The sequence below is a fragment of the Hydra vulgaris genome, chromosome 06, assembly GCF_038396675.1.
Source record: "Hydra vulgaris chromosome 06, alternate assembly HydraT2T_AEP".
Taxonomy (NCBI): Eukaryota; Metazoa; Cnidaria; class Hydrozoa; order Anthoathecata; family Hydridae; genus Hydra; species Hydra vulgaris.
The window spans coordinates 28,429,779-28,446,319 of record NC_088925.1 but is presented as its reverse complement, the minus strand read 5'-3'; the positions used below and the strand labels follow the sequence as shown (position 1 = coordinate 28,446,319).

General features: G+C 27.5%; 1 protein-coding gene across 3 annotated transcripts in view; it reads right to left on the bottom strand.

The window, feature by feature from the left end:
• The window catches only part of LOC100197103 (ubiquitin carboxyl-terminal hydrolase 48), an 89,922-nt gene extending 74,632 nt beyond the window's left edge, over positions 1 to 15,290 (bottom strand). The window contains exons 1-6 of one of the 3 annotated variants that reach the window (XM_065799798.1): positions 15,274 to 15,290; positions 14,943 to 15,117; positions 6,556 to 6,626; positions 2,708 to 2,757; positions 2,421 to 2,480; positions 1,676 to 1,754 (exon numbers count right to left, since the gene is read on the bottom strand). In XM_065799798.1, the coding sequence (XP_065655870.1) occupies positions 1,676 to 1,754; positions 2,421 to 2,480; positions 2,708 to 2,757; positions 6,556 to 6,626; positions 14,943 to 15,010 (328 nt within the window). In that variant the 5' untranslated portion in view covers positions 15,011 to 15,117; positions 15,274 to 15,290. Of the gene's footprint in view, positions 1 to 1,675; positions 1,755 to 2,420; positions 2,481 to 2,707; positions 2,758 to 6,555; positions 6,627 to 14,942; positions 15,150 to 15,200 lie in introns of those variants that run through there. The other 2 variants (XM_065799797.1, XM_065799796.1) reach the window with 2 other exon arrangements.
• Between the last annotated feature and the right edge of the window lie 1,251 nt (positions 15,291 to 16,541).

Below are 16,541 nucleotides of genomic sequence, written 5' to 3'. Positions count from 1 at the left end.
GATTTACCATTAAATGCTCCTTCTACCATTATCCACACAAAAATTTTAAAATTAAAAAAAAAAATTAAAAAATAAAACCTTTTACCAGAATACAATACAAAAAATAAAAAAAGTCTTTGGTAACATAAAAATTTCAGCCCAAAATGATATTTATGATTAGAAAAGAAGTTTTACCATAACTTTTACTTTAATTAAGTCCTAGATTATTTTAATTACCACACAAACTACAACCATAATTTTCAGCCACAAAATGAGGTTTTTGTATTTTGAATAAACATAACACATGAATCATAGTGACGAATTTCCAAACTAACTTTGGTGCCATTATTTTTTATTTTTTAGACATCTATGACTCAAATGATATAATTAAACTTAGAAATCTATGCCTCAATCATCAAAGCAAACAAAAAGTCATAACAATTAATAAGATCTCTGCTCTGAATTTTGAAATAATCATTATCTAGGTTCCACCCCCAGACATAATAAAACAGTTGGAAGTTGCATAATCACCATAAGAAAACGGAATTGGAGAAACCCAGTCAATGAGAAAAATGGCCTAGGAACATAATATAACTCTACAATATGAGCCATTGTGAGGAAGGATTTCAAGGGCATGCCCAGAGCTAGGACAAAGACACCTACTTACTGAGAGCCTGAAAACTAAAATACATGAAAAAACCAAGAAAATACTTATTATTTTGAAGAAAGGTGAATCAATTTTACTGCTTTTGGATAAAAAGATTTTTACAGTGGATTTAATCTCAAATACTTGAACTGATTGGTACATTTCAGACAAGACTCCATAAGAAGTCTCAGAAGATGGTTTACGTTCCAGACTGAGCATCTGGCCTCAGAAATACCAGCAGTATTCATTGACTCTTGAATTAACATTGAAGTTTATATAGATGTTTTTAATGACAATGTGAAGCCTTGGGTTGATTCAAGCTATACTTATGATGAAAAAGTAGCCTTTCAACAGGATGGTGCACCATTATAGGGCAAAAAAGACTCAGTAGTGCATCATTAAAAACCTCCTGGATTTCTGATTTATATATATATATACGGCTGCCCAGTTCTCAAACACAAACTCATTGGACTACTCTATATGTGCATATGTACAGTTCAAGACCTGTGAACACCCCCATAACAGCATCAATGCCCTGAAGGTCTATATCCGCAAGGTCTATATCCGCCTTGATCCACCTGGGATCAAAACTTTCATCAAAACTTCTTGTCACTGGTTATGGTCATAAATCGAGCCCTTTTGAGTTTTTAGAATCAGTCAGAATCAGTCCAGAAATTTATCATGCATACTGTAACAGAAAATTAAACTGCAATGAAATTTATCCACATTTAAGTAAAACAATTATTATCAATCATTTATTAAAAATAAATAGTTGATAACAAAAAGTGTCATTAGATTATTTATGTAAAATACATCTTGTACTGTTAGTAGTGTAAGAAAATATCTGATATATAAGTAAGATGTATTATGAGCCAGTTTTATTTGTTTTTACCTAATTTTCTAAACACTTGATTTAATTATTTTAAGAGCCAGCTTGGCTAAAATCCATTTTTGAATGTCAAAAAAAAAACAATCTTGGTACAGTAATCTTCTAGGTATTTTTAATAAAATTGCAGAACTTTCAAAAATATAACAAGAAAAAAATTATACCTATCAACTTAGGTACAAAACCATCAGAAAATTTCCATTGATATATTGCAGAACGAAATGCTTTATTATGAAATGAAAGCTGAAATGAAATAAAATCATAAATTAAATATAAATTCAAAAAATTAACATTTTAAATAGTAAGAATTTGTAATTGAGAACAGTTGATACTCTTAAGCCATAATGCAAAAAAACTAAACAATAAGAAGGTGAAAGTAACCAAGGAAACAAGAAAACTCTAATTTAAAAGCTTTAGATAAAATAAAAATATATTTAAACATTTAATATATTTTATTAAAAATATATATACAGTTTAAAATGTTTGAAGGATTGTCCAAGTTATCTGAGAAAAATATATTTTGAATTTTTTTTTCAAATGAAGTCCTATTTGCTTGAAATCTTAGTTGTGTTAAAAAAATAGTTTTATCTTATAATTTAATTAAATTTTTTTTTTTTTTTATTAGTGAAGTTTTATAATGACCTATGTGTACTATCCCAGAGTTATTAGATTTTATGGCTCCTTTAAAAGAATAATAATACAACACACACAGGTTTATTTAAGAACAAGAAAACTTTTCACAAAGCTTATAAAGTGTAGTACCCAAGAAAAAAACATTCCAGACAGGCTGCAAAACCTTTGCGTTCTGTAAATAATATTATACAGATTTTAGGCTCAAGGTAATCTCTGGTATTCTTGAAATTTTGAAAAAACATAAAAATAATGGCATTTTTAAAAATCAAAATCAACCTGCAAAATTGTGTTAACATAACAAGTGGCTCCAAGATTTTTTAATCCTACATGATTTCCCTATATATAAAAATAAGACAAAATTATTAAATAATACCTATTCAAGTCCATTGCTGCATTAAGTAAATTAAAAACATATTATAATAAAATAAATATTTAATATTAGTACCTTTGTAGTATAATACTACATAAGTTCAAGAAAATTTTTCTTTAAATTTCTTGTTATTTGCCTCCTAATTTCTTGAACTTTAAAAGATAAAAATGAAAAGAAAAACATGAATGCATACCTTTATTCTTCTTTCTGACTCACTATCAATTGGGCTTACCCAATAAGTTTCTAATAATTGACATAAAACTTTATTAGAGTACATTTTTAAAATTTTTAGATTCGAATAAATAAAATTACAAAAAAATTAAAATGTTCAAAAATATAAAACATACAATATATCAGGTATAAATATGATTTTTTCTTCCAAAAAAATTTCTGTGTTAAAAAAACAATGTTTATGCATAAGAGAAAACTCTAGTTTTATAGTTTGTGGTTATCTAAAAGAAATTTGTTCTCGTGAGGGCATTACAAAAAAATTAATTGCACCACACTGAAATAATTTGTTTGCCTATAAACACTTCAAAATCATGAGTATTATTAAAACTTTAAATAAGCAAACTCTGAAAGTAAATTTTGGAAATAAATATGGTTGATAGAAATAACTTTTTGCTTTTTAATAAACTTTTTTTTATCAAAGTTTTCAATTTAAAAAAAAATTTTTTAATTGAATCAGACAATTTTGTTTCATAATTTTATTATAAAGTTAGAAAACTAGTTTTCATAATTTTTGATGTTTTGTGATATTGTGATGTGTTTTTTGAAAGTTAAATTTGTGATATTGTGATGTGTTTTTGGAAAGTTAAATTTGTAATATTGCCATGTTTTGATTGAAATGTATATAGTGACCAAACTTAGAAGATGGTATTAAAAGTTTTGGTCAAACTTATGAGATGGTATTGAAAGTGATATAACTTTTTATTTTCATCTTTTATCCTTTAAATATTTTAGGAGCATAGATGCATTTGTGAGTTCTCAAATAATTGTTTATGGTTTGATCTCTATTCCCACTTTCCTTATATTGAACAATATACATTTTGTCAGTTCTGTTTGTGGTGCAATGCATTTAAAATTACATTCTTTTTTTTACAGTTTCCATTACTTAAGGAGATTTTATTTAGTTTATGATTGCAAACAAAAGCCAATGTTGGATTAATTAAAAAAAAACAGATTTTTTTATAATTTGTACTACATTGCTGGTACAGCTGTAACTTTACTGTGTTATGATTGAACAGTTTATGAAATGGATTGGATGATGGGAAGTGTTTATTATAAGAAAGTTTTTGCTATTTTTGTCGAAACAACTTTATTATACGATTGGTTGGACCAGATGACATTTCTTTTAGATGATTCTTTATCATTAGTATTTTAAATCAAAATCTTTTAAACCATTTTTTCAGAGCTTCCTTGTATTCTTTGTATTCACGAATTTGTTAAGTCAAACAATTTTTTTTTTAGAGCTTCTTTATATTCTGCCTTTATTTAATTTAAATTTTTTTTGTTGCAAGAACTTTGTGAATACCTGTCACAGATCGAGATTGGAACTAAATGATCAGTGAAGAATAGTTAGATATAGTATAGATGTAATAGTGAATACCTGTCACAGATCGAGATTGGAACTAAATGATCAGTGAAGAATAGTTAGATATAGTATAGATGTAATAGTGAATACCTGTCACAGATCGAGATTGGAACTAAATGATCAGTGAAGAATAGTTAGATATAGTATAGATGTAATAGTGAATACCTGTCACAGATCGAGATTGGAACTAAATGATCAGTGAAGAATAGTTAGATATAGTATAGATGTAATAGTGAATACCTGTCACAGATCGAGATTGGAACTAAATGATCAGTGAAGAATAGTTAGATATAGTATAGATGTAATAGTGTATGTATAGTGTATGAATAGTTAGATATAGTATAGATGTAATAGTGTATGTATAGTGTATGAATAGTTAGATATAGTATAGATGTAATAGTGTATGTATAGTGTATGAATAGTTAGATATAGTATAGATGTAATAGTGTATGTATAGTGTATGAATAGTTAGATATAGTATAGATGTAATAGTGTATGTATAGTGTATGAATAGTTAGATATAGTATAGATGTTCAAAAAACTTCTGAAAAATACTAAAAAGTTACATAAATAAAATGAGAATAAAATTCTACAAATAAAATAAGATATATTATGTTAATTACAGTTTTCCATTACAGGAATTAAAAACAACTACAAACAAAAAGTTTTTTTCTATAAGTTATAAGCTTAAGAAATTTTATACCAGTGAATGACATTTTAATATAACACATAAAAAATTTTAAAAATTGAAATGGTTTCGCTTATATTAATTAAGAAGGGTTTCACATATTGATTACTTTTATAAAATTCCACAACCAAAAACCATGTATTTGGAATAAAAAGAAAACCAATTTAAAATACTTTGTAGCTGAATTACTAAGAGCTGCAACTAAAAAACTCGTAACCAGTAGTTTAGTTAGCCAAGAACCTTCATTTAAAGTTGATAGAATTAGATTAATTTTTTTTACCTGATTCAATTCCATTAGCACATAGAGAAAAAAATAACTTAACAGAACTTCGTCTCTTACTATCTCAAGTCAACTAGTTGCTTACATTTTTATGTGTAAATTGGTATGCAAAAATCCTAAATAAGATTCCTAGTGTAAAAGCTCAGTATTGGCTTTTGAGAGTGTCATATTATTAATAATTTTAACACCTGTTTTTTCCTAAATAAACTTCAGTAGCATGCAGAAGTTTAGAAACATTAACTTTTTAGTTTTTAACACATAACTTTTCAAAAATTTTCTCAAACAAGCTGAAATTTTACCAAGTTAATTAAAAACAATTTAATTTTTTTTTTCCCATGCTAAAGTCAAGAAACAATTATATTTTAATTAATATTTATTTCAAAAAAACCTGAAAATGTACTAAAATTTACAAAACTACAATTTTTTAATAAAATATTTTTAATAAGACAGTTACTATTTAGTGGCATATTTATTTACCTTTAAAACAGCAACACAGCAAAGAGGCATCAAGTTAAATAAATTAATGAGAACATCCTGAGGAATGTTATACCAAACTTCTTAAATCAAAGCATATAAAATGGTCTTAGTTGATTGATTTTCTTCTAACTAATTGTTTGCCGCTATATGTCCAAAGATGCTTGATAGGATTGAGATCTGGGCTTTGTGAAGGCTATTTTAAAATTCTTGCAGATACAAGCTTTTTCTTAACTGGACAACAACCATAAAAATTAATTTGTCGTAATCAAAATACTATGATGCAATTGAATCAGGTTTGACAGCAGTCAATGATTATTTTTGAAATATCTTATTATTAGTTTTGCAATGACAAAAAATTTTCATGAGACTTATTTCTGGTTTACAAAAAAGATATTCAAAATAAAATATTGCTAATGGAACTGTTGATTTTTTAGGAGGATTTATCTAGTGATCTGGATTTTAGAAGTGATTATTTATCTCGTGTCTGGATATTAAAAGTCATTACTCATCTAGTGATCTGGATATTAGAAGCATTTTATTCATCTAGTGATCTGGATGTTAAAAGTCATTATTCATTTAGTGATCTGGATATTAGAAGTGATTATTTATCTAGTGATCTGGATATTTAAAGTCATAATTCATCTAGTGATCTGGATAATAAAAGTGATTATTATGTTTAAAGATTACGGATTTGCAGGGAAAAGTTGAAAAGGTTTGAGTTGCTCTCATTATTAAAGATCATTATTTCAAAATAGTTTAAATTAGTAATTGAAAAGAAAAAAACTTTATTTACTTTAAACTTAAACTTTATCTTATCAAATTGCTTCTTCTTTTTTTTTTACTTAATGACATGTTTCGATTTTTCAACTTAAATTGTAACTATGTTGTTGCAGACATTTTCATTACTCAATTATTTTTTTTTTACATTTATTATTAGTAAGAAATAAGTGTGTGTGTGAGTGTGTGTGTGCGTGTGTGTGTGTGTGGATTTCTATCACAAACCTTTAATATCACTAAACCAAAACTTTTCGCCCAATTGAGAGAAACAGTTGACATTTTTTTTACAGTTTGTTCTAAAGTAAGGATAAAATATATTATTTTTATTATCATTAATATTTAGTGTTCTAAATTTAGGTCATTATCATAGGAAATTTTATTGGTAGGTAATATTGCTATTGGTAATGGCAGCTAAGCAGCACAGTTTTTTCTTATTTTACTAATAGAAAAATAGAAAATAGAAATCCAAGACTCCAGGCAGACTCATAATTATAGTTAGGCCTGCCTGTCTGTGTATAGTTTGTGTCTGCCTGCAGGAATCTTTCCATAATATAATAAACTATTTACAGAGTTATTAATTATCAGTGCGATAATAATAATTATACAAAACGATTGCATGTAATTTTAGAATCAATATTAAACATCAATGGAAAAATTACCATAATTTCCGAGGAAAAAGTTAAAATCAAAAAAATTCCTTGTGTATATATTTTATTATATTAGGATAATTATTTATTCAAAATAAAAATATATCAATGCCCACAAAGCTATTTATGTGTATAATTTGACTATAGAAGCCACCTATAATAAAGAAAAATGTAAAAATTAAATTATGATTTTTTTAATTAAATGTGATTTAAAGCAAACATAAAAGTCATTATTTTTAATACAAAACACTAAATGCTCCCCAGTGGCTTGTAGAATGTGATTCAAAACAAACACATAAATTTCAAATACAAAGCGCTATTTACTCTTTAAAATTTATAATAACATTTAGGTCTCCGTGTAATGACATTTAAAATGTTTTTGTCAATCCACTCAAAATGTTTTTATTGTTAAATAATTAACACTTAGCACGACATCTAATCATTGGCAAGCGAATAACAACATTTTTGGGAAAAGCTGGATCAAAAATCACTGATGTTCACATATAAAATTTATTGCAAAATGCTCAAGAAAAAATTTTCTCTCTCATATTTGTCTTAATTTAACTTTAAATGGAAAATCTTATGAAAGGGAGAATAAAAATCTTATGAAAGGGAAAAAAAAAATCTTATGAAAGGGAGAAAAATTGTATAAAAGAGAGAATAGTCCAGTAAAAATCTTTTGTAGGTATGAGTCATCAAAATAAACTCTCTTCTAAATTGTCAATAAGTATGACAAATGTCATTAATTTAAATAATTATTTCATTTAAAGGAAAAAACTATGTAAGAAATATTTCCTTGTAATTTAAGTAATTATTTTCTTGATTTTATTCATTTGTAGTTAATAAAATATTTGTAGGTTAATGGACTTTTATTCAATATAAATTCAGGTAAAATTTTGTAAAGGGATAGTTTGATTTAGTTGGATTTAGTGAAATGCTACAATCCCAAATTAAAAAAAAGGTTCACAGTGAAAATTGAAATCTTGTGTGCTTGCTCTGTCTGAAAAATTAATTAAGACAGGTTATTTCATTCCAAGCAAATCAAATATGCTAACTGTACAAGACAATCATCAACATAAGTGATTCTTGGGTACCACAAAGAATCTGCAAATTGTTTAGAACAATTTTGGACAGGAAACAAGAGCAGGCCAACACTTGAGTGATTTCTTCACCTACACACAATGGGCCAAACAATGGACATGGCTCAAAAATCAATGTTACTAAAATAAATTTAAAAAAACAAAAGCCAAATAAATTTCCAGTTCATTAAAAAAAAAAAAAATTCAAAAGGATGATTTGATCAGGAAATATACTAGTTTGAATAATGTAAATTCATTGCAAAAGATATATAATAGGTATAAATGATACATAAAAGTCATTTTTGGCATTATAAAAATGTCACTATATAAGTAGTGCTAATGTGAATATTGTATGTAGAAGCAATATTAGACTGCAATTTATGGAAATATGAATGTTAAATTCCTATAACAAAGAGGAATAAGAATTTTTAACTAAATTGTGCCAAATTAGCACTTTTAAAGAAAAAATGTAAAAGAATGACCCTACCCCTATAGTTTAAATTTTTGTAAAATATATTAAAAGATATTAATGCAAATAGTTTTACATTATTTTGTACATATTTTTATAATGGGAAGATGTTTTCAGTAAAAGTCTATGTCTAAAATATAAAATAGTATTAAGACCAATTTTTGACTAACACCTCCAAACCCTCCCCCCACTCCTGCCCTTATTTCTATTGAACTTTTATTTTTGACCAAATTTAATCTTGTTAATACAACCATTAATAAAAAAAAATATTGCAGCATTTAAATCTGTTTTCAAACAAACAAATTGCAAGAGTTAAAATCAAAACTGAAGACTTTTTCATGTATAAAGTAATGACATATTCTTTTTACTTATCACATAAAATTGTCTATATTTTGAATTATATTATTTTAAGTTTAAATAATTTTGTTTAAAAAGTTATTATATAATGAATTAACAAAAATATTTATATCTTTAGTTTAATAACAATGAAGCTCGCTGAATTTGACTTATTTGAAATTTTCATTGCTGAGGAAAATAAATAACTAAAAACTATTTCTGCAAATATAACAGGTTATACTGGTATTTGCTAAGGCACTTAGCTTCGATGAATTGACATTTGCACAAAAGTATGTTAAAGAATAACTCTTTCAATAAGTTTCCAATAGAAACATTTAGTGCTCTTAGTAGGCATTCATATACAAACCAAAAAAAAAAACTTTTTTAACTGCTGGTTTTAATATATTGCCTAGTTAGAAACATCTCAGAAGAAAACAATCTGAAGTAACACTAATTATTATGAATTATCTTGAACTTGAAAAACTTGAAATTATCTTGTGTTTACTTCAGTCTATTACAGGCTACTAAACTGACGATGCAAAGGATATTGGAGAACATTTTTTCAGATATAAACATTGAAAATATACTAATGAAAATAAAGTTTTGATTTGATGGTGGTGGAAGCCATAAAATATTTAATTAAAAAGATAATGTAAACACTAGCAATATCATACTGACAATGTTTTGTCCATTTTCACTTGAAACAGAAGCAGCTTTGTTAATATGGTTGCAAAAGTCACAAAATGCCCCACTTAGTCACAAAGTGCTGAGTCTTCAAATGGGAAAAGAATCAAGAGAAACTCTTCAATCATTGTCTGCCTTTAATTCTGACATTAAAGACTTAAAAAATAAAGATTTCCTTAAGTTAAAAGAGGGAAAAAAATTTAATGTAAAGGTGAAAGTGCAGTCGTATAAGATGGATATAAAAGCAGCAAATCCTTTTTTAGGAGTTGGAGCACATTGTGATCTAGACACATGCTCAAAAGTATTTGAATATTGAAAGAACTGAAAATGGTTTTGTAATCAATTGAGACACTATAACTATAAACACAATATTTAACCAATTTATACAAGAAGGCGGTTCTTTACTTAAAAAAAAACCCGATTATATGACAAGGGCTGGAAAAACCTTAAAACCAATTTCAACCTGTGATGTAAAACTAATACAAGTAAATTGGTATCTTGTAATAATGTTCATGTTATTCTATATTTTTAATATGTGAACATACTTCATATTAAAAATTATTACATTTAAAAATTACTGATTTTTTCATAGGTTCTTCACGCTTTACTGGGTAATTTTGACCATTTCATGAAGACTGTTGTACATGCGAAAGCTAGTGTTTAGATATATATTTCTGAAGCAAGCAGACACTTCATTATAATATGAGATATTAAGATAAACAGGTATAAAATAGGACCTGATACAATAGGAAAAGGAGGAACAGCAACAACAGGTTATATAGCTAGATAACTACTGCACACAAAATCATATAGGGATTTAATTATTGCACAATTGCCTGTTCAATATCATGCATTATTTCAAAAGTTTGAATTGGTGCTCTCAGTAATTCTTTGAACTGGTGCTCTCAGTAATTCTTTGAACTGGTGCTCTCAGTAATTCTTTGAACTGGTGCTCTCTGTAATTCTTTGAACTGGTGCTCTCAGTATTTCTTTGAACTGGTGCTCTCAGTAATTCTTTGAGTATTTTCCTCAAAAAGAAAAATTTATGTGGATCAATATAAAAGCAATCATACAGATTTTTATTTATTCCTATTTAACGAGTTTCCACCTGTTACTTAAAATATTAAGATTGATACATACTAGACTCTCAAGAAAAAAATCCTAAATGTGGATATCATCTAACCAAATTTTTTTTGATAAGAGATACAAGTCAAAAAAATTCCGCAAATTTTGGTATGAATGAGGACATTCTGATAAATATTGTCTTGAACAAAATATCTCTTATAACATTGTACCTGAAGATGACACATATTTTAAAATGTTAACATAAGAATAAATTATGTATTTTAGTACTTCTTTTAATAATTTTTATTTGCTTTTGTAATTGATATACCTACATAATCTTTGCATTACAAAATATACATACATATTTATAAACATTTATATGTATTTTTGTTATAACCTATAAGAAAGCAAATTTTATGAAATTTTCAATATTTTGTTCTTTTAAATTATGACCTAAATATCCTGCAGCAAAATTACTTTCTAGTTTTTTCCAAAATTTAAAAATAAAAACCTTTTCCAAAAAGTCTTTAATCAACCACATAGCACTTTCTGTACAAAAGTTATGAGCCAATGTCCATGAAAACAGCAGTTTGACCCACTGTGCTGCAGTGACTTAAAAATTACCAAAAGAAAAGGAGATTCTGGTAGAGTTTGAGTTGTGGCTAACTGCAATGATTCATCAAGTCTTGTGAATCATGTTATTCAATCTCTCAAAATTTCTGGCGGATATTTTGTTAAGCTCAAAACTGATGATGGCAAAGGTTTTTTCAAGTTTTGTTTTTGAAGTTTTTGTTTTTCAAGTTTTTGCTTTTCAAGTTTTGTTTTTCAAGCATTGATACTGCATTAAGGATTAATACCAGCTCACTGTCTAAAAATCAACCTCTCACTCAAAGGGGTTACAAAGGAGTTAAAACACTGGAGTTAAGAGACAAATTATTGTTGTGATATCAAAAGATTTGCCAGAAACTCATTCCAAAGTTGAACAAATCTGGTCATTGATTAATTCAAATGGAGTTGAAATAATTTTGGCTTGCAATAAGAGTTGCAAATATAATTTGTGGTCTTTAAACCCAATATGCACCCTTGTCCTGGTGTGATGTCAAATCCAAATGTCTTGCCAAACCTGGAAACAAACACTGGGCTGAATCAAATCTAGCCTTGTGTCTTTTCAGTAATCTGGCGGGGTTATTGCTCGTGCAAAGTTGTTGCCAATCATCAGTAAGCCTGACAATATTCTCATTTTGGAAATTATTTTTATTAAATTTATCCACCGATAGATTTGTATCTCCTTATAGGAGTTGTCAATCATCTTTTCAAAATACCTAAAACTGCTTGGATAAAAGCTGTTAAGTGACCAACTGCTCTCCACATTCAACTGAGCTTGTATCATAAGTTCAGTTTTTAGGAAAATGAATGTAGGAACATTCTTAAAAATATGGATGAGTCCCAGCAACTTGCTGATACAAACATGTTTATACTTTAGGAAATGTTGAGATATTTATGCTATGAATAAGCCAAGTTAAACCATGCTTTTAATAGCAAACCATTATTTTTGTCTAAAGAATAAAAATGGTACATGTAGCAAAAAAAAAATTATAATAAAAACTGTTGATATGACATAGTAGAACACTCATGTATTTTGAAATATTTTTTACTAATTTGAAAATAATGATCATTATTTTGATTATAATTGAACATTATAATCGATCATTATATTGATAATAATAATCGAATATCTCAGTAATCAATAACGCTTTGAGGTCTAAGTAGCAAAAAACTAACAAAATATAAACTAAAACTGCCATAAATCCTTAACCAGTTAACCAATCCGGCTGAAATTTTATCCAGAATTTTTATCAAATTATATGTAGTGATTCTCATTCTACAGGTATTTTTATTGTCGCACTATAAAGTTGAAATTTCACTTAATTTGGACATTAAAATTTAATTACTTCCTGCGGACAAAGTTAAAAGATTTCAAAATTTGCATCACAGGGTACCTTGACACACTATATATCACCTTATATGAGTGATATTTTTGGATCAGCTTGGTAGGCATTATCAGGATTCGTGCTAACCCTGAAAGGAGCAAATGAGAAAATTAAGATTTTTTTGCTTCAAAAGCCATTTGTTTTCCAACAACCAACAAATTACTAGAAGGAAGAAAAAAAACTGCTTCCTACAATTAGTCATGTTTTGGATGCAAAAGGTGTTTCTATTTAATACAAAGAACTTGTAAGAATGAAAATTGATTCTGTTTTAAATATAATTAAAGAATCTTTTTTTTCAGTAAATGGTGTTAGTATCATATGTGCTTTAAGGATGGCTGTGATGGAGCAGGGTAACAATCATCAATGAAATCAAAAGAAATGATTAAAAACATATGAAATATGTTTCAATATGGTTTTATTCCCTGAAACTAGTGTGCCATCAAAATAGTAAAAATATGACACTGTTGCAAAATTATTCACCAAATGCATTAAGATTATTGCGCCCTGTGTTTTTGATAAGGGAAACAGAAACTAATTAAGATTTGCCAGACCTTGTTGTCCCAACTTCTAGTAGCAAACAAGAATTAAATGCCGAAAAAATGCTTTGTCAGTTTGGCGAAAATCTCTTAATGTCAAAATTTATATTCAAAATAAAATGAAGGAAATCTAAGCATCTCATCAGCGGACTAGGAGATCCAGATTGTATACTTTGCAAAACAAAAACTTGAATGGGCAGATATTGAGAGTTAGTGATGGATTCCCGATTGATCCATTATTAGAAGAAACATGGATGCTATGTGAAAAATTAGTTAATGAGGATGGCATCATTTCTAACAAAATTGGAGATTTTGCCACACGAAAAAAATAGGACCACCTGGTGAACCAATACATAATGCAAGAGACAGGGTTATTACTTGCACACACATCAACTGAGTTTAACAAGTAGAATATGCGAGGAGTACATATATCAACTCAGGGTTAGGGCCTAAACAGGCAATCTATAAAGGTAAATCTTACAAGTATGTCAACTATGATCTAAAAAAGCTCTGCAACTGGTTAAACGCCAACATAATTTCTTTAAATACAATTAAAACTGAGTTGATTATTTTCAAACCAAGGTTAAAAAATCCTCATTATCAATTTAAAATAAAATTAAACGGTAAAAAACTTTTCCACCTAAAATGGGCTAATTATCTTGAAATAAAGATTGATGAAAGTTTAACCTGGAATGATCATATTAATCATTTAACAATAAAATTAAATAGATCTAATGCAATTCTGTCTAAACTAAGACATCTTGTTGACAAAAAATTATTAAAATCTATATATTTTGCCTTATTATTCTCACTTATGGTTGTTTATCTTTGGGACATAGCTCTTCTATTAAGAATCGTCTCTCTGTTATTCAGGAAAAAAGCTACATGAATAATAAATTTTTTACAGCATAACTTCCACAAAATAGATTCATTCAAGGAACTCCAATTAATAAATTTTTTTAACTAAATAAAAATTAAAAACTGTCTTTTTATTTACAGTTGCATTAATGATATGATGCCCTCCATCTTTACAGAATGGTTTGCTCCATTAATACATGCTCATACCCAATCTACTAGGATATCTCAAAAAGGCAGATTGTGTGTTCAAGCTTTTGATACAAAATTTTATGGTAGTCATTCTTTAAAAACTCTGCAATTTGTGACTGGAATTTCTTTCAAAGTAAGCTAAATACTCTTCATTTCTGTGAACCAAATAAAAAAAGTGTAAAAGAAAAACTTAAATTATTCTTAAATTCACTTAATTAGAGACAATAGTTTTCCATTAGTGTTATAGTGATATATTCATATATGTATATATATTCTATTCTATTTTTTGCTTTTTTTAGGGTTTGCTTTCATTTATTCTTCTTTATTTTAATTGTATTTATTTTTTTGAAACTTGTTTATTTTCTTGTCCTTGTCCTTTATTAATTTGTATTGTTTACAAGGTCGCTCTCCTCGTTTTAGCCAGGCTATATGAAAGTAAACCTTCTAGTCGGTATTATGTTATTTAACACCTTTGTATAATATTTACTGGTAAATATATTGTTATTGTTGTTGTTGTTATTGTTGTTGTTGTTGTTGTTGTTGTATATAAGATATATATATATATATATATATATATATATATATATATATATATATATATATATATATATATATATATTTATATATATTTATATGTATATATATATATATATATATGTATATATATATGTATATATATATATATATATATATGTATATATATATATGTATATATACACACAAATTTGTATACATATAGACATTTGAAATAAATTTACCTGCATGCTCCGAGTTCACAAGAAGAATTAATATTTACATCAGAAAATCGGGAACATTTTTCTGGCATAGTGAAACAAGCGTGCACTCTTTCCTTTGCTTCGTGAGAGCAACCTCCCGTTATAACCCGGTTCCTTTATGCAATAATCAAGATTCCACAACCATTCTTGGTGCAATCTAAGATTGATTTTAGATTTAGATAGCATGGAAAAAAAAGGGTAATTTTTTTTCTGATGGGTATCCAAAATAACAAGGTATACTCGAAATTCCTGATTTTTGGAGTTATATAAATAAAGCGTAAATTGTTTTACGTTTTGAAATGAAAAACGTTACCGTTATCCCTATTCTAGAGTTATCTCAACATCCGCTAAAGTATCCGTAATAATTTTGTTTCTTAAGATTGAGTTACGGTTTAAACGAAAGCTACTTTGAGCGTCATTTTTTCCTTGCTATAACAAAATTGTCAATAAAACACATTCTAATCCACTTGTTTTATTGTTTGTTTGTTTTTTTGCCGTTTTTCTTACGCAGTTTTGTTAAAAATGAAAATCCGTTCTAAAACAGAAAAACTTAATTTCACATTTTCACTGAAAGAATTTAATTTACACTAAACATCTTAGAAAATATAAACGTACCTTTTAGGGAATGAGAAAACAAGAAAAAAGTGTAAACATTTGTGTAAATATTGTTAGTGAACATGTATTTGAAAGTGCATTACAAAGAAAAGTAAAGCCAAATCAAGTAAAAATTCAGAATATTTTATTAACTATAGAATTAATGACACGGAAACTCCTCCATATATGAATAACCTTCGTTTTAAAATATTTTTTTTTTCCAATTTTATGTTTATTAGGCATTAATCTCAGTACGCTGGTTTTTATCCACCTGGAAGAAGTCTCTTAAAACCCGTTTGACCAATTTACTTGAAAGTGCTCTCTTCCCTCTCATAAAGATGTATAAAATAAACGAACAACTTTTTTTCAACAAAAGTTTAGAAAACGTTTTTTATTTTTCTGCTTAAAATGATTGCCATAACCAAACATGGCTTCCACCTGATAGCTAAGTTATTAGCAGAAACTATCTGCTTATTGTATAGATTTATTTTTTATCTTAAAACAAGTAATTTAAACTATAAGAAATATAGCTAAAGTAGCTAATCAGGGCTGTCGAGTCGGAGTTGGGGTTGTGGAGTCGGTATTGCAACATTTTTAGCGGAGTCGCTAAACAAAATCGCGACTCCGACTCCAATAGTAAAACTTCTCGGTATTGCACGTGCATGTACAAAAAATTTAACATCCAAATTATTTTTCGTATATTTGGCAAAAAAAAGTTTTAATTATTGCGTAATACTTTTTAAAGAATTCAAAAAAATTTTCATAAATTTCGCTTTGGAGTCGGAGTCGTACTCTGAAAATTTCAACGATTGGAGACGGAGATGGTACTTTTTTTACAACTCCACACCCCTGTAGCTAATATACATAAGTTTCGTCTCCCTGCCGTTCTTTGTCAGAGAGAGGAAACTTATTTTAGTTTTCTCCTTAGTTACTAGGTTATCATGGTAATAGTTGTTGTAATTCATGATTACACCTCTAAACAGTTTC